The sequence below is a fragment of the Lepus europaeus genome, chromosome 10 (assembly GCF_033115175.1).
Source record: "Lepus europaeus isolate LE1 chromosome 10, mLepTim1.pri, whole genome shotgun sequence".
In the NCBI taxonomy this organism is placed as follows: Eukaryota; Metazoa; Chordata; class Mammalia; order Lagomorpha; family Leporidae; genus Lepus; species Lepus europaeus.
Window position 1 is genome coordinate 102,859,085 of NC_084836.1, and position 27,390 is coordinate 102,886,474.

Consider the following 27,390-nt stretch of genomic DNA (forward strand, 5'->3'; position numbering starts at 1 on the left):
TGCCCTGACCGGGACTAGAACCCGGTGTGTCGGCACCGCAGGCAGAGGATTAGCCTATTGAGCTACAGCAGCACCGGCTAGACAGTTCTCTTTTGTTCTCCCATGTAACCCCGCACACACTTTTTACCACAAAATTTCTAATAAGAGTTTACCTGTCAATCTGTGAGTTCCTTACACATCTTTGTACCCTACGGCGGCTTTGCACAATGCCAGATAATGTGTGTTGAATGGACATAGCTAGTGGCTAGTGTGTGTCCGGCACTTGTCTTGGGCACTGGGTACACAACCATGAATAAGACATGGACAAGTCCCTTGAGGAGTTAGAGCCTGGAGGTGACTGATAAATAAAGGAAAAAGAAGAGCCCGATAGTATAAGCTCTGTAATATCTATAATAGGGAACTTGGGACGTGAAGAAGAGGGAGGAAATAACTTAGCCTGGCAGTCAGGGAAATCTTCCAGAGGTCGGAATTTATGGACTGACCCTTAAAGTAAGAAAGATTTTTGCCAAGCTAAGAAGTAGTACCTAGGCAGAGGGGGAAATATATGTATAAAGGCATGAAAGAGGAGCAGTGTTGGGAACTGCCAGACATGCTGGTACCCTGTGCCATCCTTCAAAATGAAAAACATGTTTGACATACCAGATGCGAGCGAGGGAAGGCTGTCACTCTGTTGTGGATGTTTTAGGACCTTATTATTCTGACAGTTTTGTTCTTAATCAGTCAGATGTCATCACAAGGCAGTGAGGATGTTATAGTTACCTTTGCTGAAATAAATAAGTAGTTACTTACAGTTTATGGTCAAACCTTTCATTGGATCTCTGCTGACTACAGAATAAAGATTAAATTTGCATTCAAAATTTTCCACTATCCTGCCTCTTTACTCATCTACCCAGTACTTTCCACTGATATAAGACCATTGGAGGGGCTGGCACTGTGGCTCGGTGGGTTAAAGCCACACCCTAAAGCGCTGGCATCCCATTTGGGTGTCAGTTCAACTCCTGGCTGCTCCACTTTTGATCCAGCTCCCTGCTAATGCACCTGGGAAACCAGCTGAGGACATCCCAAGTGCTTGGGGCCCTGCACCCATGTAGGAGACCCAGAAGAAACTCCTGGATCCTGGCTGCTGACTCCAGCCTGTCCCAGCCCTGGCTGTTGCAGCCATTTGGAGAGTGAACCAGAGGATGGAAGATTTTTCTCTGTATCCATCCTTCTCTCTGTAACTCTGCCTTTCAAATAAATAAATAAATAAATCTTTTTTAAAAATGACCATTGGAAACTGTTGTTTCTAAAATAGTTTAACTTATAATAAAAGACACATCCACAGTAAGCTTGTTCACATAGAAACAAGAAACAAACATAAGGAATGAGCATTTGGTCTAGCTGTTAAGATGCCCACATCTCACACTGGACTACCTGGGTTCAGTTCCTGGCTCTTGACTCCAGCATCTCTCCAGTGCAGACCTTGGGAGGTACCAGTGGTGGCTCAGGTAATACTGACAGCTTCTGCATAGAAAAACTGGCTCCAGCCCTAGCCCACCCAACCCTAGGCATTGTCTGTCTGTCTATCTCTCCATGTCTCTTCCTGCCTCTAAAATTAAAGATTAAGTTACAAGTTATGTAACCCTAAATAATTTAGTGTATATTTCCTAAACATATCCCATATGGGTGCTGGTTCAAGTCCTGGCTGCTCTACTTCCAATGCAGCTCCCAGCTAATGTGCCTGGGAAAGCAGCAGAAGATGGCCCAAGTGCTTGGGCTCTTGTATCCATGTGGGAGAGCTGAAGGAAGCTCCTGGCTTTGGCCTGGCTCCAGCCATTGTGGCCATTTGGGGAGTGAACCAGCGGATGGAAGATATCTCTTTCTCCCTCCTCTTTCTCTCTCTGTAGCTCTGCCTTTCAAATAAATAATTTTTTTTTAAAAAAGGAAGAAATTATCTTACATAGTATCGTTCATATGTTGACCTTCTAGATTTTTCTATGTACATATTTAATTATATTTAAATTAAAGGATATATCGTTTTGCTTATACATGGCTCACTTTATAGTGGAGTTGCAGTAAAGATATACAAACTCCAGCCAAGAAATATTCCACAACGTAATTCTTCATCAGACTGGCCTTAGACATGAGTTTCCGGGTGATACATTTTCAACAGACCACGCCACGTCAGAGAATTAACTGTTCTTGTGCTCTTTCTTGCATGTCTAGTCTTTTATCAGAGGAAAGCACCGGGCAAATGCATAAAGAGGTCGGGTAATAAAAAGCTTTGAATGCAAATTTGATCTTTATTCTGGAGCCAGTTGAGCTCCAACAAAAGGTCTATGCAGGGGAGTAAGCCAAGAGCTGTGTGTTCTGGAGATTCATTTGCCAGTAGCTGCTGGAAGGAGTGATGGAAGAAGAAATCAGAGCGTGAATCCATAAGTCCCTTGGGTAGAGTGAGCCCTGGCATTAAGGGCACATCTGCCCAGGTAGAACAGAGTGTTCTCCAGTGTAACGCCTGCTGTTCTCGCTGTCTTTCAGAGCTGGTTAAAGTCGTACGGCTACCTGCTTCCCTATGATGCACGGGCGTCTGCACTGCACTCAGGGAAGGCCTTACAGTCGGCAGTCTCCACCATGCAGCAGTTTTACGGGATCCCAGTCACCGGCGTGCTGGATCAGACAACAATCGAGTAAGACTTGCGTAGGACATTGTGCCTTTCAATCTCAGGGCTCACATTTTGGCTCACCCTTGCCATGTCCTTGTCTGTACACTGTGCACACACCATGCCCATGCTGCCTGCCTATCCGTCCTCGGAGGATTACCCCAAAGCACCCTTTTCTCTGTGAGCTGAGGGTGTGCTGGAATGAGAGTCTGGAGTAGTCAGTTTTTTTGTTACTACAACTAAAGTGTCTGAGAGAACTTAACTTATAAAAGAAAAAGTTTATTTTTGCTCACGGTTTTGGAGGTTCGCAGTCCAAGGTCAGGTAGCCCCGTCAGTCTGGAGTCCGATGATGGTGGCAGGTAGCAGATCTCATGCAGAGGGAAGATCACCCAGTGAACTAGGAAGCAGAGAGCAACAGACAGCATGCTCCTCTGTGCCCCCTTGATCACTCCTCACAGGGCCATCCTGATTCAATTACAGGACTCCACCCCTGCAACCTAGCTCAGTCCAATCACTTCCCAAAGGCCCCACTTCAGACACCACAATTGAATTCAGTCCATTAACCACTAACATAAGATTTTGAGGACCAAGCCCCTGACACTCTTGGGAGACACTCAAACTATTATTTAAACTGTAACAGGAGTCCCAGGTCTGCTGTTAACTTACTGTGTGACCTTGGGGACAAGTCACTCAACCCTTCTGGGCGTCAGTTTCCTTATCAGTGAAATGGAGGGTTGGGCTAGAGATGTCCTCTTCTGGTCTGAAGTCACCCTCTAGAGTTCCCCAAGTTGTGCACAAATCACTTGGCAGAAAGACTTCTTAAATGACACTTTCTGCATCTACCAGACATGTGCTGGGCACTGTGCTTGATCCTGACATGCCCCTTCCAGAGACTCCCAGCTGGTGACAGTCACGTGGCCACGCCCATCTAGAGCTCAGAAGGAAACAGGTTCCCAGGAGGCAGTAACACACAAATCAAGCCTGAGGATGGCTGCAGTCACTCTGGGAGCGCATAAAAGAGAGGAAAAGCAAAGCGGGAGTGGGGGGGCCCCACAGAGCAGCTGGAGGAGTGGGGGAAGCCCCATGTGGGACAGGGTGAATAGCAAAGAGGGTGTTGTTAATCTCAGCAGAATGGTGAGCCGGCAGTGGGAGGAGGGGAGGGGAAAGGCAGGGAGGGAAGCTTGCTAGGGAGGTGGGAATGATCGTAGCTGGAGAAGGATGGTGGGCTCTGTTCAAGATGGAGGACAGGAAGAGGAATAACTGCTGATGTTCTGTGGCACATGGGATAACTCCGATGACAACAGTTAGCTGAATGTTTCAAAAACAGTTAATAGAGAGGGTTTTTTAAAGATTTATTTTATTTGTTTTAAAGGTAGAGTGATAGAGGGAGGGAGGGAAAGAGAACCTTCCATGGTTTACTCCACAAATGGTCACAACAGCCAGGGCTGGGCCAGGCCAAAGCCAGGAGCTTCATCCAGGTCTCCCACATGGGTGCAGGGGACCAAGTACTTGGGCCATCTTCCACTGCTTTCCCAGGCACATTGGCCAGGAGCTGGATGGGAAGAGGAGCAGCCGGGGCTCCAACTGATGCCCATATAGGTTGCACGTGGAAGCTTAACCCACTATGTCACAATGCCAGCCCAATAGAGAGGATTTTCAAGTAGCTATAAAAGCTATTAAAGCTGCTCAAAAAAAGCCATTCATACCATGAAGGCGTGGACCAGAGCTGGAGTGAGTTTCCTAAGGAGGAGGCAAGGGAGCCCAAGCTCAGGCGGGAGGAGATGGCAGGGCTGGGTAAGGGTGCTGGAAATGAGTGGGGGAGGAACGGGGAATGCACCCTGTTGAGGGCCTAGGACCAGTGCATGCCGTGAGTAAGTCACTTCTAGACAGAATCATCTCTGGGTCTCAGCATGTTCAAATACAAAAAGTGTTGGATTATAGCTCCCAAATGCTAGATTCTGGGGCCAGAGCTGTGGTATAGCCACCAGTTCGTGTCCTGGCTGCTCCAGTTCCGATCCAGCTCTCTGCTAGGGCCTGTGAAAGCAATAGAAGATGGCTCAAATCCTTGGGCCCCTGCACCCGCGTGGGAGACATGGAAAAAGCTCCTGGCTCCTGGCTTTGGATCTGCCCAGCTCTGGCTGTTGCTGCCATTTGGGAAATGAAACAGCAGATGGAAGACTGACCGATATATATATCTCTCTCCCTCTCTCTCTCCCTCTCTCTCTCTCTCTCTCTCTGTGATTCTGCCTTTCAAATAAGTAAAATTTTTTTGAAAAAAAAATTATCTCTTAAACATTAAAAATTTATTTTAAAAAATGCTAGATAACATTATGCTGAGTATTTAAAGTTTAAAATCTGGTTAGTTTGGGGTTTTATGATTCTACAGTTCCGTCCAAACATTTCATATTCCTAGGATTCTCTCATTATGAGATTGTGCGATTCCAAGATAATATATTTGGCTACTCCTGGGATGTCGTGAGCACCGTGCCCGCCTCAGCCCTGTGGAGTGAGCTGGGTAGAGAGAGCCTGAGCGCCTTTCAAAGTGGAGGTTATTCTGAGGGTCTTGCACAGGCCTCCTGGCAGCACATCCTGAGCCAGGAACACTGGTGTCCGCTGAGGCACCACCTGGCCTTGGTTTTACTCTGTTCCAGAAAGCCCCAGGCCTGTTGGACAGGGTTCAGAGAGTGGCAGGTGGGTGGGGAAAGGAGGAGGCAGAGGGGATGGTCTGAGGGGAGAGGATGGCATTCCCCACTCGCAATCCTGCCTCTGTGACACAGCAAGGGAGGGGTGTCCGGAGGCACCAGAAGGAGGAAAGTGCTCCCACTTAACCAAGACCTGAGTGGGGCAGGTGTTTGGTGGGGTTTAGAGACCTGAGTTTCAGCTCCAGCTCCGTGACCTTGGGCAATGGCTGCTTTTCTCTGGGCCTGTCTCTTCTAGGGTCCCTCTGCCTTGTCACAGCAGGGGCCTTGGTGAAAAGAAGCAAGATCGGCAATTTAAAGCTCTGCTCGTGAACATCCACCTGGGGAAACATAAGGCATCATTCATTAGTTCATTCATTCATTCATTCATGCCATCAACACAGTTCCTCTGGCTCAATCTTGTGCTAAACATGGACAGAGAAGATAAAAGCCCCACCCTTTGTTTGTTGGATTCCATTAATTAATGGTTTATTTGTTCATTCAACCAAGTACCAGTTCTGCCTCACTGTTTTCTGTTTTGCAAGTTGCTCATTTTACCTATGTATCTCTTCCCTCATCTGTAAAATTGGGGTAATAATTTCTGGTTATACCACAAGGTTGTTATGAGAATCAAAAATGCTTTAAACCACTGAGAAATCTAAACATTTACACCAATGCATGGTTTTGCTATTGCAATGGCTTTTATCAGTGATTTCTGAATACATCACACCCTCAAGGCGATGTGAAACATACAAAGCTGAGTAAGCACTGGTTAACTCCCTCAAGACACTTCTAATATTTGGTTGCAATAGTCTCTGCTCTTCTCTCTACTGCCAATGGCAACTGCTTTGAACAACAGCAAATGAGGTCAGACTGCTTTCCTTCCCAGTGATGCCAAGTTATGGTTTAGTTGGTTGGTCATTAGGCAGCGCAGGGACATAAAATGCAGGACGGCCGAGGTTACAACTGGCCATGCTCTTTTTAAAATATCCTGCCCTGGAAGTTTTTTTTTTAAAATCCCCGGTGATGTCCCGGGCTTCCTGTTCTGTAATGTAATTTTACCTGATAACAGTTACCAGGATTTACTTGGTTCTAGCATCTGGGGACACTGTGATGATTCTGACACAGTTCTTGGCCTTAAAGAATGTACAGTTTATTAGGGGCCACAGGCTGGTAGACTTCCAGTCACAATACAACATAATAAGCACTGCAGAGAACTCACTGTGTTGTTTAGCCACTTCTTGAACACTTTTAGTGAAAGTGGATTTGAGGTCTTCTATGCTAACCCATCCTACTACTGGAGAATTCTAATTCATTCATTCAATCAGCTAGTCAGTCAACAAATCCTGGTCAGTCTCCTGTGCCTGGCTCTGTGCCCACCCTGGCATCCAGGGAGGATTCCTATCCTTATGAGCTCGGGATCTGATGAAAGAGACAAAGACTAAACAAGAAGTCGTATGCATAATTTCAGGGAGTACTAGAAACTCTGAAGAAAAATTAAGCAGGATCATCAGACGGCACGAAGGTGTGGCAGGGGAGGCTATTTCGATAGGACGGACAGGGGAGCCCTCACTGGAGGGCAGAGACCTGCATAAAGTGAGGGGACAAACCAAGGAGAGCACTGCAAGGAGGGACAGCAAAGTCCCTGGCGTGGAAATGGGCTGAGCACGTTCCAGGAGCCGCAAGAAGGTCCCTGTGGTGGGAGCAGAGGTGAGGGGAGAAGGGGACAGTGTGGGCCGGGTAGGCAAGGGCTAGGCCACACAGGGCCTCGTGGGCCAGGGTGAGGAGCTGAAACCTTATCCTAGGTGTTTCAGGAAGATTGGGGGCTTTTAAACCAGAGAGCGATGTGATCGGATTGCATTTTCAGAGGTTTTCACGTGTACTCCCTCCTCTGAGATTCTCTGCAACCTGAGAACAGCAGGAACCCTAACTGCTGCGACACAGATGAGGAAACTGGGCCTGGCACTGCTTCCGTCAGCTGCCTGGCGTCCTGAGATCGTGGTGCAGCTAGAACTTACCAAGCGGTGTTTCCTGACCCCCGGGCCCTTCCCCAACAGTGTCGCTCCATATCTGACTGTGAGCGAATCAGTTATCCAGACTCCTGTGGGGTCCGTCAGAGCCCAGCACCTAGGATAGGGTGCACTCTGCACTGGGGGCTCGACGACGCCTTTCTAGGGTGCTCAGTGACCACAGTGTATATATGTGTGTGTCCTCTCTCCGCCCAGGTGGATGAAGAAACCCCGATGTGGCGTCCCTGATCACCCCCACCTGAGCCGTAGGCGGAGAAACAAGCGCTATGCCCTGACTGGACAGAAGTGGAGGCAAAAGCACATCACCTACAGGTGCCTCGACTCCCTCTCTTCCTCCCTGGGTTTGGTTCCATACTTGCTCTGTTTTTCCTGGCCTGAGTTTCAGAGATGCTTACTGTAGGTGGGCCCGGGGCTCAGGGCACGGGCCAGGTACGTAGGCCTTGGGACCAAGTACATGGAACCTGTGCCTTTGCGCTCCTTATGGCTTCCACAGGCTGCTACGACTCCACCTTCTGGTTTATTTGGTCCTTTGGGGCCTCATTATTTGTGTTCTGTTTAGAGATGCCCACAGTTTTTAGTTCTAGAAAGTGGGATAGGCATTGTCTAGTACCTTTTAGCTGTGATGAAAACCAGTGGCTGAACTCACTCTCCCAATCACGGCTTGCCAAATCCCACTTCCTCTAGTTGGGATCCCCACCCACACACGCACCCAAAATTGGCCTGATGGACCTCTCCCAAGATTTCCAACACAGAGTCCCAGTCACCCCTGAGGAGCGTAAAGCACTGGCACCTGGCTCACAGCAGCCATTCCTCGGCTACCTGGGGAAGCCGGGGCGGAGCAAGATCAGTCCAGTCACCCCAGGGGACTGAGGGTGGCGCTGGTGGGGCCATCACAGGAGACCCAGCATCAGAATTCAGGTGGGGCTGAGGCACAGCCCAGGCGCGGGGCAGGCTCGGACGGCCTCGGAGACGCACCCCTGGATGCAGACGGGGATCCCAAGAGTTAAACCCGGGCCCTCCTGCTGCCAGGCTGATTTTTTTCCAGAAATCTGATGAGAGGGAAATTTAAGAAGAATCTGGGTTAGGAACTGAATAGAAGAAGAGAAGGAATCGAGATGAAAAAGCACTGGGTTCTAACCCAACTCTGACCTTAATGTCTGTCACCCAACCCCTCGGGGCCTTGGTTCCCTTACTTACTGAGTGGGGAGAATGGTCTGTGCCCCCGGTGTTCATGGGGTAGAGCACTCATAAGTAGTGATGCCCCTTTGTGGATAGCCACAGAGCGATCTGAAATAGCGAAGTTGACAACAGGCTAGTTCTGATTCCACTCTATACCAGCCTCCAGCAGACAAGCAGTAGCTGGTGCCGAAGATCTTTTTAAAGGGGCTTTTCACTTAAACTGTAAACTGAGTATTTCAACAATGACTCTTCTAGGTGCATAGATTTTCTATGTTGGGAGAAAAAACTTAAAATTTAGAAAATGCTATCTACCAAGTTGTTTTTTTTCTACAAGTTGGAGTGCAATCCCTTATTCAACCCAAACTTTGTCAGAAATCAGATATAAAACAGGGATTCAAGCAAAGTTACTCTGAAGGGGGCAGGGGTGGGATTCAGAGCTCTGCCCTACTCAGCGACCCCAGGGCAGATGGCAAAACTGTAGGGTGCAAAGTGTGAAGCCCACTGGGCTGTATTGGCTCTGACATCCCTTTCAGCTCCCCTCAGTCTCTCTCTTCCTCCCTAATGACCCTCCCCTCTCTCGCCAGCATTCACAACTATACCCCAAAGGTGGGCGAGCTAGACACACGGAAAGCTATTCGCCAGGCCTTTGACGTGTGGCAGAAGGTGACCCCGCTGACCTTTGAAGAGGTGCCATACCATGAGATCAAAAGTGACCGGAAGGAAGCAGACATCATGATCTTCTTTGCTTCTGGTTTCCATGGTGACAGCTCCCCATTTGATGGGGAAGGGGGATTCTTGGCCCATGCCTACTTCCCTGGCCCAGGAATCGGAGGAGATACCCACTTTGACTCAGATGAGCCGTGGACGCTAGGAAATGCCAACCATGATGGTAAGGCCATAAGGGGGCAAGAGGGAGTCCTGTGATGCCTGGTTTGCAGGGAAGGAAGCCCCGAGGAAGAGCTTAGAGGGCTCCATGGATGAGTTTTCTGCATTCTAGAGCTTTCTAGCCAAGAACTAAGAACCTGAGAAGGTGGGAGCTGAGGTCTCTGATGGTATTCAACTTCTGATCCATCAGGTTCAGGGCCACAGAGATAGAGAGGATTACTCAGGAGACGGTCTAATTGGACTGAGGCAAGAGGGGGTTAGGCCATGAACAAGAAGGCAAAGCAAGGTGTTGAAGGCTGAAGAAAAACGTAACAACGCATCAGAGCTGAGAAGCAGGGTCAGCAAGTGGCAGACTCTGGCTTGAGTAACCAGGTCTCCAAACACCACCTTACACATGGCACGACCAGCTCTCTCCCTTAGGTCAAACAGGCCCTGTAATTATTCTAGCACCCTTGGGTAGCTGGCCCTGTGCCACAGCGAGGCACTGACTACTTATGGAGCCAGAGTCAGCACCATGCAGTAGGAGTATTCTTCAGGCTGCCAAGGAGTTCCTCCCCGATATTTACTTCCAAGGTTCCTGCTGAGCAAACAGTGGCCAAAGACATACATCTATACCCCTTTTGAAGACGCAGAGTTCAGGGCTCAAATGACATGGCTGGTAGGTGGCAGCGCTGGGGCCCACATCCTACTTTAACTACCTGGCTATGTGAGTAGGGATGAGCGATTCACCCTCCGCTGCTTCATCTGTAAAATAAGGGGCTGGATTACACGTTCTCTAAGGTCCCTTCCAACTCCAATGTAACATGAAGCAAAGTCCTGCAAGGACCAAGGGGACTAAACATAAAAAAAAAAAAAAAAAAAAAGACAGATGTGTCCCTAAGTAAGTGACCCTGTCACGAGGCACACAAATGCAGGGACGCCTGCAGGGAGGGAAGAAGGCTAGAGGAGTCACTTTTGGATTGTAGCAGATAACAGTTAGTGGGGTGTTCATGTTCCAAAGCCCAGGCCAAGTGCTTTCCCCACATTAGAGCTTAGGTGGGGAGCTCCAGTAGCGCGATCGGTTAGCATGCAGTACCTAGACAGCCTAGGTGCATATAACTACCCTCCTCACTTTACAGATAGGTAAACTGAGGTGTGGAGAAACACGAAGCAACCTCACTTGCCACTGTTGGTGAATGGTGAAATATGGCTTTGAACCTGGGCATCGTGACTCTGGAGCCCACACTCTTAGCCACCACGCGAAGCACCACAGTTCTCAAGCCTCAGGGCACACTGGAAGGAGCTAGAAGCAATTTTTTTTTTTTTGACAGGCAAAGTTAGACAGTGAAAGAGAGAGAGACAGAGAGAAAGGTCTTCCTTCTGTTAGTTCACTCCCCAAATGGCTGCCACGGCCGGCGTGCTGTGCCGATCCAAAGCCAGGAGCCAGGTGCTTCCTCCTGGTCTCCCATGCGGGTGCAGGGCCCAAGCACTTGGGCCATCCTCCACTGCACTCCCGGGCCACAGAAGAGAGCTGGACTGGAAGAGGAGCAACCGGGACAGAACCAGCGCCCCAACCGGGACTAGAACCTGGTGTGCCGACGCCACAGGCGGAGGATTAGCCTAGTGAGCCGTGGTGCTGGCTTCTAGAAGCAGTTTTTAAGAACACAAATTCAGGCCCCTAACTTCTTGCCATTGTTCTTCTCTGGGTTGGGGGTAGGGCCTGGGAACGAGTACTTGGCTTGATAAATTCCCCCGGTGGCTCTCATGCAAGTGTCCCATCACCCTGAGAAAACCACTTCAGCCCCACAGCCCTAACCTTCCTGATCGTGGGAACCGGCCGGGTTCTTGTTATAAACCATGAACTCCCAGGCCCCTGACCAGGAGATCCCAGGAGGTTCATCAGCTCAGGCAAGTCTGGAGAACCCTGGGCGTCTTCTTGTGTTCGTGGCAGTGTCTCAGGCTGACGGCAGCTCTTCGAGGGCTAGTTTCTTAGAAGCCGAGTTTGGTGCCCAGAAAAAACACATCCTGTCCGTGGGGGCATGAGGGATTGGCTGCTCTCGGCCTGCTCTGCCGAAGGCTGGCTCAGGAGGTTTGGCCAAGGCTCAGCCTAGGCAACGTCACAAAAATGTTCACGTTCTGTCTGCCCTCTTTCCTAAGAGGCTGCGCTTCCTCTGCCCTGGTGCCTCTCCCCCGTGTCCTGGATGTTGCCTGGATTTCTGCACACCTCCTCTTGATCTCATTCTTGGCTTCGGATCCGCGTCCGTGAATGACTGTGCTAGCTGATAAGGTGTGAGGAGAAGAGTACTAACATTTTTGAGGCCCTGTTTTGTGCCTGGCACTGCTAGCGGATGAGAGGTTAGTCACAGCCCTGATACAGAAACAGGGATTTTCAAAGGGTTGTCGTCCAGAGGAGGCATGGGGAAGACGCCCCTGTTCCTCCACCTGCCCCTTCCACCTGGCCCTGCGGGTGTGCTCGTCCCACACTCGCCCCTTGCTCAAGAAGGACCTGGGGCCTGTGGGTAGGCACCACCCAGCACCCGGCCAGCGACTCTGTGATAGCCCACAATGGCCAGTGCCTTTTTTGGACAACGGTCAGGACTTTGCTCTGGAAAACCAAGCAAGGACTGACCAGACGCAGCTCAGAGCCACAGCAGGAGAGCCCTGACGGAGGAGCTGGGAGGCAGCGGATTCTCTTGAGAGAGGTTTGAAAAGAGAGAAAAGGAAAACAGATGTGTTGAGCACCTGTGCATCATCTCATTAATTTCCACTAAAGTCTAATCAAGGACGTGAGCAGGGTCTGCCGGGAACTTGTTGATTATTGGCTTTCTTCTGTTTTCTATACTTTCACTATGGATAATTTTGAATTCACGAAAGTAGGGACAGTGATGTTGTGACCCCCACCCCGACCCTCATCACCTGCTTCAGCAGTCGTCAGCACATGTCACTCCTGAGTCCTGACTCATCTACCCCATACACTCTGTTGAGTTGTTTTTTTTTTTTTTTTTGACAGGCAGAGTGGACAGTGAGAGAGAGAGACAGAGAGAAAGGTCTTCCTTTGCCGTTGGTTCACCCTCCAGTGGCCGCTGCAGCAAGCGCACTGCGGCCGGCACACTGCGCTGAGCTGAAGGCAGGAGCCAGGTGCTTCTCCTGGTCTCCCATGGGGTGCAGGACCCAAGCACTTGGGCCATCCTCCACTGCACTCTCAGGCCACAGCAGAGAGCTGGCCTGGAAGAGGGGCAACCGGGACAGAATCCGGTGCCCCGACCTGGACTAGAACCTGGTGTGCCGGCGCCGCAAGGCGGAGGATTAGCCTAGTGAGCCGCGGCGCCGGCCATCTGTTGAGTTTTTTGGTTTTTGTTTTTAGCTGGTATATTTTAAGGAAAATCCCAGGCACAATTTCATTTCATCTGTAAATTCCTCAGTGTAGGCCTCTAACAGATAAGAGACTTAGCTTTTAACAAACCACAAAATCACTATCAACCTCTACAAAATAATTAATTTCTTAAAATCTAATACCCAGTGTTGCATTTGCTTTCCCAAATTACCTCAGCAATGTCTTTCATAGCTGCATTCTTGAGTCAGGATCCAAACAAGATCCTCGCATCACACATGGCTGACGGGCCTCCTGAAGCCCCATGAATTTGAAACAGTCCCCTCAGGTGTCTGTGGAAGAAACCGGGTCACTTGTCACTTGTCCTGGGTGCAGTGGCTCCGCGTGGTGGGGCTCCCTGCTCTCCGGACAGCCTCACCTCCCCGACATCCCTGAGTGTCGCTCAACAGACCCATGGTCTGCCTCCATTCAGGGTCACGTTGTGTGGCAAGAACGTGTCCTAGGTGGTGCTGGTACTTCCTCTTCATCCCCTGCAGAAGCACAGAGGATGCAGGTTGTTGAACACCTGTTTGAGGTTGTGCTAACCTGACCTGATACAATTCACCTGGGGAACGGGGGAAAAAAGGTTGTCTCCTCCGTCCTGACCCAACCCTCCTTGGTCAGAGTGTCCCTCCTGCGTGTTTAAAAGGCTCCCTGGAAACACTGGATGGTGAAGGTGCTCCGTTTCCCCACCTATTGGCGTGTGGGAAGGAGCAGGCCAGCCCCGCACGCCTGGATGCCGGCTTCAGAGGCTACATCTGCTCCCTCCGTGCTCCTTTGTTTCCAATGAGTCAACCCCTGCAGTGAGCAGATCCCAAGCTGTGCTGCTCCTGCCCAGGGCAAGGTGACCTCCCCTCTGACCTCGCTGTGCCCCCACCCCGGGGGGAGGCAGCCGCCAGGAACTGGCATCTCCATTGTACAGAGGAGGAAGCTGAAGTCCTGAGCCTCGTGTTTAGGAAGCTGCACAGCTGCTGAGTGGCAGGGCCGGCTGTGAACCCAGGACTCTGCCATTTGGAACAGGCCCACAGGGGTTCTGTCACCTCACCCCGCCAAGCAGAGCTCTCGGCCCGGGGCAGGTGAAGAGTGCACCAGTGGCTTTAGTGCAAGGTGCAAAGTTTACAGTGCCTACAAACAGTTCCTGAGAAACTGCCAGGAGGCTGCCGAAGAGGAAGCCTTCACTGGCAGCTGAGGAAATCAAGGAAGGCTTCCTGAAAGAGAGGGGCATTGAGCTGAACTTCAAAAGCCTAAGGCTGGCTGGTGCCCCGGCTCACTTGGCTAATCCTCCGCCTGCGGTGCCGGCACACTGGGTTCTAGTCCCGGTTGGGGCGCTGGTTCTGTCCCCGTTGCTCCTCTTCCAGTCCAGCTCTTTGCTGTGGCCCGGGAGTGCAGTGGAGGATGGCCCAAGTGCTTGGGCCCTGCACCCACATGGGCGACCAGGAGGAAGCTCCTGGCTTTGGATCAGCACAGTGTGCTGGCTGTGACAGCCATTTGGGGGGTGAACCAACAGAAAAGGAAGACCTTTCTCTCTGTCTCTCTCTGTCTCACTGTCTAACTCTGCCTGTCAAAAAAAAATAAAAGCCTAAGGTTGATCCAGGTAGAGAGGACAGCATTAGCAAAAGCAAAGTGCTTTTTGAGGGTTGGGAGAGTCACTGAGATGGGAATGCCAAATACGGAGGCCTAAGGAAAGGAAAGGAAGTGACAAGGCGCAGGAGGGAGCTGAGTGGACAGCAGGGGCCTTGCCCAGAGGCCCAGGGCCTCAGGGGAGGGGGCACTCTGAGCTGGGAGGCCAGTCCTCGCCCAGCTCAGCACAACCCTGCCGGGAGTGCGTCACGCGCCCTGCCTTGGTCATCGTTCCCCCATCCTCACCAGGAAGGCACTAGCATCCCCTTCGTTTGCCAGGGGAAGAGGGTTCACATGTCATACTGCCAAGACACGGCAGAGCTGGGGTTCAAAGCCAGGCAATCTGGCCCCCAGAGACCCCACTCCTGCCCGACCGGCTGCCTCTTGGGGAGGGAAGGCGCTAACAGGCCCTGCCCCGGAAGCAGGGGGTCTTCTCCCGAGTAGGCCAGGCCTCGCCTCCTCACACCTTACAAGCTCGGGAAGTCCTGCCGCACCCGCCCCCTCCCTCCGTCTCCCCACCGGAGCCCTCCTGGGTTTCTGTGCAGTAGGATGCCAGCTCCCCGGCTCTTCTCTTCCGTCTGGCCTCTGGAGCCAGTCCACAGCCCCCTGGCCTCCGGGGTTACTCCTGTTCCCTGCAGAGCCAGGCAGAGAGGTAACAGGCGCAGGCTGAGGATGGAGGTTGAGTCTCCCAGATGCTCCGAGCCCTGCGATTCCTGAGGAGGAGCCTGCTCAGGAGACGGAGGCCCTGAACAGCTTGTCCCAGGTCGAGGAACAGGCCAGGAGCGGAGCCAGGGCCGGACCCCAGGAAGCTGCCTTCCGCTGGCTGTAGCAGCCGCCTCGGTTTGGGACGGAGCTCAGAGATGAGCTCACGCCTTCCCGCTGCCAGGAGGACCAGGACCTGAGCGAGGAGCTGGGGGCGGCCTGGCCGCCTCCTGCCAGCACGCCCTTCCCCACCAGAAGGCCAGCCCCAGGCGTTTGGCCAACCTTGCACTGATCTTGCCCATCCTCCTCCCTTTCTGTTGCTCAGAGGTGGCTTCACTGAAGACACTGGTGATGTCAGCAGACAGACGGGCACACACTTCCCACTGCGTTCGCCCCAGGGGGTTCCTGCCCCTTCCTAAGGCCTTAGCCAGGGAGGCCAAATAATTCCCATCCCCACCTGACCCTCCTTGCACTACAGTAAGGCAACTTTGCCAGTGATGCTGGGGCTAGGGTGGGCAGGATTCCAGACCAGCTCCTAGGGTTCTGGAAGCCTCCTTGGACTGAGCTGGGCTGAGATGGGCCTTGAGACCAGGAGATAAGAGGCAGTGCTCAAGGGGGCGTGCAAGTGCCAGGGGTCGCAGCAAGCAGGGGTCTGTAATCAAGCAGACAGGGGCCAGGCCCGTGGACACCAAGGCCTGCCCGACTCCCTGCCCCTTGCATTTCTTTTCCAAATTCAGGACTTCCCTGCCCTAGGCCTAATATAGAAGCTCAGGGGAGCTGGCTTTAAGGGGATCTGGTTGCTGGAGCCCCACTGGCCCTGTGCTTCCTTTCTGGTCAAGGGGCTTGTTCCAACAACCAAACTTCTGTCTTACATGACAGCCACCATCAAATGCCACGCCACCTTTGCGTATGAGCAGGTGGCCTTACTCAGTTCTCACACAACACTTAGGAGTCATGTGTAACATCCCCTTTTTACAAATGAGGACACTGACCTCCTGGCCAAGTTCATAAAGGAGGTGGGGTAGGGATAGAGCTGAAGATGAAGGCTTCCCTCCCACTCCGGAGCCCATGTTCCCAGCCACGGGCCATGCTGCCACCCAGTTCACACTCTAGATCCTGTGTCCCGCTGTCAGACCTGGACCTGTTTTCATGTGCACTTGAACCCCCACCCTCATCTTGGCCAGTGGTCCGGCTCTTCCAGGACCCAGGTCTTGCTGACTTAGAGCTGCACCACACCCAGCAGCCCACCTGCCCTGGGTCCTGAAGCTGAGTGCCCGCGGCTGCCCCTAGGACTTTGTTTGTCCCCACCACCTCCACCTGGGCTCAGACCTTTTTCACCTCCCACCTGGATCCTGGCACCAGCTTCCAAACTGACCTCACTGGTCCTCTTGCCTTGGGTCTTGTCCCTCTCCATCCCCCCGACAACTGGAGCCAGAGTGACCTCATCCTGCCATGGCCCTCACTCCCCACGGCCAAGAAGCTGACCCACATTCCTTTGTAGGGCATTACAGAGCCCCGCCTGCCAGCCTGGCTGACCTCACCCCCCCCCCCGGCCCTCCCCTCCTGCTTTGTTCCAGAGCCAAGTGGAATGAAACTGCTTGTCCCTGGACCTTGTTCAGAGCATCGCCTCTGCCAGGAAAGCCACCCCCACCTCTCCTCCTCTCCCATCCTCCCGACTGCCTGGGTATCTTTCAAGACTTGAGCTCCGCTTGTGCAAAGCTGTCCCTGAATATCTTCCTCAAGGTCTCCATGGGCCCTCCCTCCTCAGAACCCCCCTCGGCCCTTACGGACGTGGCTGAAAGCACTGGGACAGTTCTGCCCAGTGTGCTCCTCTCTCCACATCCCCCACTGCAGCTGGAAAGCAGGGGCTGTGTCCGACGTCCCTGATGTCCCCAGTGGCCAGCACAGGGCCTGGCACAAGGCATGTGCTGTGTCTGCGGGAGGAGTGGATAGACTGCTACCTAACTGGGTGCCCTGAGCACCTCCCCATGGCCTTCTCCACAGGGAATGACCTCTTCCTGGTGGCTGTGCATGAGCTGGGCCACGCGCTGGGACTGGAGCACTCCAACGACCCCAGTGCCATCATGGCGCCCTTCTACCAGTACATGGAGACGCACAACTTCAAGCTGCCCCAGGACGACCTGCAGGGCATCCAGAAGATCTATGGTGAGTGGGGGGCTGGGGTGGGCTGTGCTCACAAGCTTCCCCCAGCAGCACACTTGGGAAGCCTAGGCGTGAGTCTGGGCTGCAACTGGGAGGCATCCCAGGGAGGCCCACCCACTGCCTCTCTCCGCACCTCCTGTGCTGCAATCCCTCCCTCTGCCACAGGGGGACCGGGCACTCTCATGGGCGCTCCCCTGGCCAAGATCTGCACATCTATCCTACAGTGGTCCAGTGTGATGAGAATTATAACCAGAGTGTTGATCTCACACAGGTGAAAAACAAGACGCTAGGCTGCTCTCTGAATGAAAGGCCGCCTGCATGCCTCTGCCAGGCAGGTCGCACTGGTGTGTGAGGTCCCAGTTCTGCCCAGGTCAGTCGAGACAGGCTTGTCCACACAACTCAGGCCCCGCCTCCACAGGCAAAAGACAGAGGACAGGCCAGCGCCGCAGCTCAATAGGCTAATCCTCCGCCTAGCGGCGCCGGCACACCGGGTTCTAGTCCCGGTCGGGGCACCGGATTCTGTCCCGGTTGCCCCTCTTCCAGGCCAGCTCTCTGCTGTGGCCAGGGAAGGCAGTGGAGGATGGCCCAAGTGCTTGGGTCCTGCACCCCATGGGAGACCAGGATAGCACTTGGCTCCTGCCATCGGATCGGCGCGGTGCACCGGCTGCAGCGTGCCGGCCGCAGCGTGCCAACCGCCAGCCGCGGCGGCCACTGGAGGGTGAACCAACGGCAAAAGGAAGACCTTTCTCTCTGTCTCTCTCTCTCTCACTGCCACTCTGCCTGTTAAAAATTAAAAAATTAAAAATTAAATAAAATAAAAAATAAATAAATACAATAAATCTAAAAAACAAAAAAGTGAAGCAGCCAGGACTTAAACCAGTGCCTGCTGTAGTATGCTGGCATCACAGGCGGCAGCTCAACCTGCTGTGCCAGCCCCAAGAGCCTAGAGTTGTGGTTTTTTTTTTTTTTTTTTTGACAGGCAGAGTGGATAGCGAGAGAGACAGAGAGAAAGGTCTTCCTTTTTGCCGTTGGTTCACCCTCCAATGGCCGCTGCAGACGGCGCATCGCGCTGATCCCAAGCCAGGAGCCAGGTGCTTCTCCTGGTCTCCCATGCGGGTGCAGGGCCCAAGGACTTGGGCCATCCTCCACTGCCTTCCTGGGCCATAGCAGAGAGCTGGCCAGGAAGAGGGGCAGCCAGGATAGAATCCGGCGCCCCAACCGGGACTAGAACCCGGTGTGCCAGTGCCGCAAGGCGGAGGATTAGCCTGTTAAGCCATGGCGCCGGCCTGCCTAGAGTTTTAAAAGCTTCCTCTGCTGATCCTAATGTACAGCCCAAGATGAGAAGTACCAGCTTAGGGACAAAAGTGCCGAGAAAGAAGAGGCCCCAGGGATACTCCAACCTTGACAGTGGACAGGGAAGTTTCCGGCAAAGGAGGCTGAAAGGGACCGGCCCAGTAAGGATCAAGAGAGTGCTGCAGGGCCGCAGGAGAGAGGACAGGCTTTCAGGGAAAGTGCTTCTCTGATCTTGCTGCTCAACGAGGGGGCCTCAGCCGTGCAACCCTGGCTTTCCATGAGAGCTCGTGGAAATGCAGCATGAGGCCCCCCACAAGTCCTGAGTCACCATCTGCCTGCTGTGCAGATCCCGGCTGAGTTCTGTGCTCATCAAAGCTTGAGTCAAGTGAGCCCTGGACTTGGCGACATGGGGGTCTCTGGTGATCATGACCAAGCAGAGTGAGTGGGTGACGAGGCAGGAACTATAGTATTGAAGTGGGTAAAGAATGAAGCGGGGTGAGACTATGGGGCCAGTGTGTGTAGGGGAGTGGAGTAATAGGGCCCGAGACAGTGATCCTAAGGAAGGGCGTGTTTGCTGCTGTAACTGGAATGACACCAGATTGGAAAGATGAGTGTCCCAGCTAATGACTGTTTTTTTTTTTTTTCTTCCTCAATAATTGGGGGAGTGAAATTGGGGAGAGGGGACAGGAGGCCGGCGTGTGACAGCTTTGACTTGGAGCTGCCTGGGTGATGATGAGGCAAAGGCGGGGGAGGTGGGAATGGCCGGTCCCTCTCTAAGATGCAGCCCTCTCTCCAGGACCTCCCGCTGAGCCTCTGGAGCCCACGAGGCCCCTCCCCACGCTCCCTGTCCGCAGGATGCACTCCCCATCCGAAAGGAAGCATGAGCGCCAACCCAGGCCCCCTCGGCCCCCCCTGGGGGACCGGCCGTCCACGCCAGGCACCAAACCCAACATCTGCGATGGCAACTTCAACACAGTGGCCCTCTTCCGGGGCGAGATGTTCGTGTTTAAGGTAGGGCCCGTGGACTGGCACCACCCAGGAAATCCTCTCTACTCTTTTCCCTGCCACAGAGCCAGGGAACCTCCCGCCCTAAGATGGGGCTACTGTGGGGCCTGGGCAGGAGCCAGCCCAGTGGCCAGGTCTTAAGGTCTCTTCTTGGCTCTGCCAAGTGAATCAGTTCATGTCTGGGAGGCAGAGGGGAGAGAATGAAGATCCCGCACCTTCATAGGGTGAACGCGGGGGAAGGTGCTGAAAGTGGCTTCGGGGCTGTGACCTTGAGCAAGTCACCTCTCTTCTCCGGGCCTCAGTTTCTCCATCTGAAACATGGGGGAGTCTCTGCTCTAACAGCTGGGGGTGGGTTGGTGCTGGGGCGGGGGTGCCTGAGGGGAAGCTGTCCATGGAACATCCAGGACTGCAGCAGCCCCACGGTGTGCCCGTGTCGGGCTCTGCGACACACAGTTTGAAATGCAGGATTCTGCTTGGAGAATGCCTTTAGGATGGGTTCTGTGGGAAGGAGGCAAAGACGGCGCCCAGGGAGAAGTCCCCACAGGTGCATGGAGACTCGGCCATCCCCACAGGGAGTTCTGCAGCCAGAATGGCCTATCAGTCATCCCACATGGGACTGCTTGCCTCAGTTGGTCACTAGTATGGGGAAGGGTGTGATCTTGGGAGAGGCTTTCCAAAGCTGAGGCCATCCCCAAAGGGCCTGGCAGTGCCCACTGCCTGCCGACCACCAGGCACATCTGCACCACGCTGGCTGGCTGAGGGGCTGCTCTGCTCCCCTCATGGAGGCCTTTCCCGTGAGCTTCCAGCTCGAGCAAGAATCGGGCGACACGCGCCAGCCCCAGCCCTGGCTCTCCCTGAAGGGCTCTAGGCAAATCATATGGCCTCTCTTAAGACTGTGTGTACCTCAGATCAACTTAGTTGGGAAAGCCAAAACAAGCTCCAAAAACCAGACACAGAGTGCCTTGAGGAACGCCGGGGAAGGTGTTAGCGTTTTGTTCCTTCCCTGCACTCGTTTCCCTTTGATCCTCCCAACTGAGCTGTTTGTAGGCAAGTCTGGGTTTTGTCATCTCCACTGACACACAGGAAAACTGAGCTCCTGGGAGATGACAGACCTTGCCCAGACGGCTGACCAGCCAAGGGCAGCGGCAGGGAGAAGGGTTTTTACTGGACTCTTGGGTATTTAGCTGCCATTTGTTCAACAGGGGCTGTGTGGCCCATACTGTTCTAGGTACTTCATCTGTAATCGCATTTGATCCTGCGTCAGAGCCATTTGCAGCTATACAGAGCCTAAGTGACTCTGCTGCCCTCATGTGGCCACTCCAAGTACCAGCACTCTCCTGTCTGCTGCGTGTCTCATGGTCCGTCTCGCAGCAGGAGCCACCAGAAGGCTTAAAGGAAGAATTACAGGAGCATCCTGTCTTCCTCTAGGCCCCGGAAATTAGAAGAGTGGTGGACAGACTCCATGCAGGGCTGTGAGGCTGGGCTCAGGGAAGGTGCTGGGTTGAGTCTGAACCCCAGAGCTGAGCTCGCTGAGTTGAGACTCACAGCCTGCCATGCCTCTTTCTCTCCCCACTCCCACAACCCCCAGGATCGCTGGTTCTGGCGCCTGCGCAATAACCGCGTGCAGGAGGGCTACCCCATGCAGATTGAGCAGTTCTGGAAGGGCCTGCCTGCCCGCATCGATGCGGCCTACGAAAGGGCTGATGGAAGATTTGTCTTCTTCAAAGGTAATGTAGCCCGTGCCGTGGGACCTGGGACAGTTCCCTGCCTTTCTTGGAAGCTCCTCTTCCCATCTAAACTGGAACAGGGGGGCAGGGTGGTGGATGCCCCGCAAGGGTCCCTCTAGCCCTAACAGCGACACTGATGACCGACGCGACAATCCCTGTAGACTGGTGAAGTACAATACAGAGACCGAGTCAGCAAGTGTCGAGCTTCTGTATGAGCAAAGGTTAGTGGGGGACAAGGTTCACCCACATGAAGCAGAGGGTAGGACAGGCAACTGCAGGCCACTCTTCATGCCAGGCCATCCTGCCCGTTGCTGAAGAGCACACAGGGAGGAAGTCACACAGGCTGGAGCGGTCAAAGAAGCGAGGGCAGGGGCGCTAACGAGCCCACCCTGCTCAGCACTGTGCTAGGTCGCTTCTCATTGATCCTCTTGACACAGGCCAGGCCCAAGCCGGGCATGATGTGGTGGTGAGACGTGAGGAGAGTACTCCGGGGGACGCACAACAGGGATAGAGTAGGATGGAGCAGGGGTGGACAGTCACCCGACGCCACGGAGGCCTCGCCCTAAGAACTGAGACGTGGCCTGGAAAGGTGTGGGGGAGCTGGGCCAGAATGCAACCTGGAGCTAGGAAGTCAGTGCTGGAAACCCACGCAAAGCTCCGGGCAGCAGAGGCCACGGGGCAGGTGGCCGCACGGCAGGGCGGAGGCAGGGAGGCCAACTTGGAGGTGGGTGCTGGAGCTCAGAGCGCCATCCACGAGGCCCAACCTAGGCAGGAGCAGCGTGCTGGAGGGCAGGGGACAGCTGAGGGAGACTCAGACATGCTCCTTGGTGGCCGGGCACCAAGAGGGGAAGGAGTGAGAGGGCCAGAGATGACGCCAGGGTTTCCTGTTGGAGACCCAGCGGGCAGAAAGGGAAGAGGAGGGGTTCCTCGTGGTACAGTGGAGAACTCTGGGAAGCTGACTTGGAGCTGCCTGGGGGCTGCGGGAGCTCAGGGTCACTGGGCGGGTGCTCAGGTCCAGCAGGAGAGGACTGTGCGCTGTAGCCTCAGAGCTGGGTGTCACGGGGCCAGGTGGAGAGTAATCTTGTGTGTGTGGTCACTGGAGTGGCTGAGATCACAGGCGGGGAGGAGCAGAGAGCCCGGGGGGACCAGCTCCTGGCTGCTTGCCTCCAAGCTCTGCCTGGGCCCCGGGCTGAGGGGATCAGCCTTTGTGCTCTCTAACACCGGCCACGGAGAACACTGAACCTGGGCTCTTCCTGACCACAGGTGACAAGTACTGGGTGTTTAAGGAGGTGACGGTGGAGCCCGGGTACCCACACAGCCTGGGGGAGCTGGGCAGCTGCCTACCCCGCGAAGGCATTGACACAGCTCTGCGCTGGGAACCCGTGGGCAAGACCTACTTTTTCAAAGGCGAGCGGTACTGGCGCTACAGTGAGGAGCGGCGGGCCACAGACCCTGGCTACCCGAAGCCCATCACTGTGTGGAAGGGCATCCCGCAGGCTCCCCAAGGGGCCTTCATCAGCAAAGAAGGATGTACGTACGAGCTGGGCCTGGCCGGGCGGGGGCGGGGCTGATCTTATGTGGTTCTTTCTCCCAGGGCCCATGGCACACATTCAGGGTACCCAGGCTCGAGAACAATGTGGAGGAAACAACCAGCTCCTGTCTACCTGTATTCACACAGCCAGCTGCTGTCTACCTGTATTCACACGGCCGTCTCCTGTCTACCTGTGTTCACATGGCCGTCTCCTGTCTACCTGTATTCACACGGCCATCTCCTGTCTACCTGTATTCACACAGCTGCCTCCTGTCCACCTATAATCACACAACCGCCTCCTGTCTACCTGTATCACATACGACCACATCCTGTCTACCTGTATTCACACAGCCACCTCCTGTCTACCTGTATTCACACACAACCACCTCCTGTCTACCTGTATTCACACACAACCGCCTCCTGTCTACCTGTATTCACACACAACCGCCTCCTGTCTACCTATATTCACACAGCCATCTCCTGTCTACCTGTATTCACACACGACTGCCTCCTGTCTACCTGTATTCACACACAACCTCCTGTCTACCTGTATTTACACATAACCGCCTCCTTTCTACCTGTATCCAAACAGCTACCTCCTACCTGTATTCACACACAACCGCCTCCTGTCTACCTGTATTTACACATAACCGCCTCCTGTCTACCTGTATTCACAACTTCCTACCTGTATTCACACAACCGCCTCCTGTCTACCTGTATTCACACATAACTGCCTCCTGTCTACCTGTGTTCACACAACCGCCTCCTGCCTACCTGTATTCATACCACAAATTAATTTGCTTACCAGTTCCAAGTCACAATCTTCCACCTGTAGGGGTGATTCACACTTGAATTTCTGACTGATGTTATTCCTTTAAACAGCAATTCAAAAACAGCGGCCCTCAGGTCCACAGGGATTCCTCAACATACCAGATCTGAAATGCAATGGTTTATACAGGAAGTTTCACAGGGTTTGAGGGAGACTCTGAGGAGAGGAGCTTTACTTACAAGGCCTTTTCCAAGCATCTCCTGGAGGCCACCAGGAGCTCACAGCCTGTCCCCTCAGCAGACCAGAAGCTTCTCTAGAGGAGAGGCTGGGTCTTGCTGAGTGCAAGTGTGCATCTGTGAGCGTTGCACACTTCCCTGTTGATCTGGCCCAAGCACAGACTCTGGAACCAAGCTGGCTTGCATACCATGCACACCGACTATGAGTCTGGATAAATCACTAGTAAGTCTTCTCAGGGCCTTCATCTGTACCACACGGAGACAGAACTTAGGATGACAGAACTTTACTCTATGAGGATCAGATTATGCAGAGAGCTCAGAATAACGTCTGGCACACAGTTTACGCATTGTAAGGTTTAGTTATCATCAACGTCATCTTGTTGGTGTGTTTCAATTTATGTGGACCCGCAGGATTCCTGCATTCACTCCACAGTCATTACGAAGAGCCAGGAGGAGCTGGGGACGTGGCAGCGAATGAGACTTGCATAGTCCCAGTCATAAGGTGCTAACAAATGCTCTAAGGGAAATCAGTGCAAGAAAGCCATGAGGCAGAGAGGACTGGCTTGGAGAAAGGCTCCCTGAGGTGGTATCTCCACTAAGAAAGCCACAGGGGCAGAGCTGCTGTTTGTTAGCTGTCTTGTGTACCCAACACCACACCCTCTGGGGGGAACCTTAGAGATAAGTGACAAGGACTTTGACCAACGGAAGTCCCAGTCAGGGCAGAAAACTGGCCAGTGAGGAGAGTCTCACAGTTGCCTTCCGTGCCCTTGAGCTGTTGCTGGGAGCCTTACGGTAGCTGCCCAAGGAGTGATTGGCAGCACTGCCCAGCCTGCCCACCTTTCTTCCCAGCCCCTCCCCCAGAGTGCTACCAAAGACCCTGTATTTGTGTTGCAAAACGTGTGCCAAACAAACAGAACAAAGGAAAAAACACTATGATAATTGAAGAAAGATGGTGTTTGAGCAATCAACATTTAAACTGGGGGCTTGATCTGACCCATAAGGCATGGAGGCCATGGGCACAATATGACAGAGCTGTGTCCCCAGGCTAAGGGCCCTGTCTAGGTGACACAAATTCAACTATGTCCCAATTCTACATAAAGATTTTGAGAGGTAGAGTTACAGACAGTGAGAGGGAGAGACAGAGAGAGGTCTTTCATCCACAAGTTCACTCCCGCAATAGTCACAACGGATGGAGCCGAGCCAATCCGAAACCAGGAGCTTCTTCCAGGTCTCCCCCATGGGTGCAGGGGCCCAAGGATCTGGACCATCCTCTACTGTTTTCCCAGGCCATAGCAGAGAGCTGGATTGGAAGAGGAGCAGCCGGGTCTCGAACCGGTGCCCACAGGGGACGCTGGCACCGCAGGCAGAGGATTAACCTCCTGCACCACAGCGCTGGCCTCCCAATCCTACTTAAAGCGCCCCAGTGGTTTCCCAGTACCTTTGAGATGACGGGCAGGCCACCCTGCAGCTGTGTCATTTACTCCATGATGCAGCTGTACCCACCCCCGCACACACACCAGTACCCCTCCCCAACACTGACACAGCACCCTATGCCTGCTCACCAGCCCAGAGCAAATGCTGGGAAGTGCCTGGGAGCAGTGATGCTGGGCCATATCTTTGCAGATTACACCTACTTCTACAAGGGCCGGGACTACTGGAAGTTTGACAACCAGAAACTAAGCGTAGAACCAGGCTACCCACGCAACATCCTGCGTGACTGGATGGGCTGCAACCAGAAGGAGGTGGAGCGGCGAAAGGAGCGGCGGCTGCCCCAGGATGACGTGGACATCATGGTGACCATCAACGACATGCCGGGCTCCGTGAACGCGGTGGCAGTGGTCATCCCTTGCATCCTGTCCCTCTGCATCCTGGTGCTGGTCTATACCATCTTCCAGTTCAAAAACAAGGCAGGCCCTCAGCCTGTCACCTACTATAAGCGGCCAGTTCAGGAGTGGGTATGAGCAGCCCAGAGCCCTCACTGTCCACTGGGTCTGGCCATCCAGGCCCCTCCTCACCAGGGTCTGAGGGGCAGCTCTGGCCACTGCCCACTGGGGCCTGCAGGGCCCGGGTCGTACAGCTGAAGCAGTGGGTGCGCTGGCCTAGGCTGAGTGTGGGGTGGGAGTGATGGGGGCTGTGCCCCAGGGCGGGCTTTCTGTCCTGGGTAGACTACCCTCTACTCGAGGGAACAGGCCAGGCCCCCTCAGGAAGCAGGGACCATGCCAGGAGGAACTCCTGTGGTCGCTGCATCCTGTGGTGTCCCGGAGGCACCACAGCTCCCTTCCTGACTGGGACCCAGCACCCTCTGTGGGAAGCCAGCACTAGCTCTCATCCCCCAACTGGGAGATGCCACCTGTCCCGGTCCCCTTTTGCCAACACCTGCTGGTCAGATGTCCCCCACACCCACCCTACTGTCCTCCAAGGCTACAAGACCCCTGCTGCCGATACAGTGGGCACCGAGCCTGGGTTTCCCCTGCTGGCAAACAGCAGATCCCTCAGGAAACCTGCTCCACTTGCCAGGGTCTCCTCCAAGACCCAGGATTGAGGGTCACGTGCTGCAGGCAGGGCTGTGGCCCAGCTGGATCTCACAGGGACCCAGCTGTCACGACGTGAATATTTAAATGTCCTGTCACTACTATTTCAAGTCCCATTTTGCAAAGGCTGCTTGAGGCTTTAGGTGAGTTAAGAGAGGACTGTCTTGGTGATGAGGCCGGCATGGCAGCCCTCCCCTAGGCCATAAGGAACAAGGTGCTGCTAAGGCCATTCTAGCACCCAGACACCCAGTAGCTGGGGCCCTACTCATGGGGCTAAAGAGCTGGGACAGGCACCGACCCTATTTCTACACACCGGTCCAAGTTTGCGGCTGCCCTCCTTTCCATTATCCCTGTTCCTCTTCCCACCCCCAGCCCTGCTCCAGCCTATCACTTGGGGCCTCAGGGCCTAGCCTGAGTAGTAGGTGGAGCAGAAACGGCCCCAGGGCCAATGCTGTTGGGACCCAGCCAACAAGTTGCTGTAAGGGACCCAGGGCAGCCTTCTGAAATGCTCAGCGCCCAGACTCCTAGCTACCTGGAGGCAACTCACTCTCAGCCCAGAAGCAGTGTTCACACCCTGAGCTTGGCCCTTGCAACCCAGCTCACTGGGCCTGTCTTCCCACACTGCTCTTAGGAAAAGGGCACCCCCAGCTGGTCGCACCCCAGGCCCAGGGGCCTTCTTGTTTGACCTTCTGAGGCCCACACTTCACTTCCGGCAGGAGTCCTAGAGCTCAGCTTGCCTTGCTCCAGTCCAGCAGAGGCCAGCCCTGCTTGCCACTAAGGAGCCTCAGGCAAGACCAGTGGGCTTAGTGGTGCCCACTGGCTCTCTGCCAAAGCCAAAAAGAGGTGTCAAGCAGCCTTCAGGGTGCCGACAGGGTCTCAGATGCCACCCTCGTCCTCTGAGCCTGCACGGACCTGGCCCCCACCCTGTGGCCTCTGGGCTTTGGGGTGGCTTAGCCTGTAGCATAGACAGGGACTCCTGCTGCCCTGGGAGCTGTCTCAAGAAAAATCTCTTGTCTCAGAGGCACCTGTGTGGGTCCACTGTGTCCCCTGTCA

At 53.9% G+C, this 27,390-nt stretch overlaps 1 protein-coding gene across 1 annotated transcript; it reads left to right on the top strand.

The window, feature by feature from the left end:
* Window positions 1-589: 589 nt before the first annotated feature.
* Window positions 590-27,216, top strand: MMP24 (matrix metallopeptidase 24). Its single transcript, XM_062202552.1, has 9 exons — window positions 590-595; window positions 2,518-2,666; window positions 7,543-7,659; window positions 9,111-9,415; window positions 17,087-17,248; window positions 19,335-19,549; window positions 21,132-21,270; window positions 22,534-22,800; window positions 25,430-27,216. The coding sequence occupies exons 1-9, from the start codon at window positions 590-592 to the stop codon at window positions 25,765-25,767; spliced, it is 1,698 nt and encodes a 565-aa protein (XP_062058536.1). The 3' UTR covers window positions 25,768-27,216.
* The last annotated feature ends 174 nt before the right edge of the window (window positions 27,217-27,390 follow it).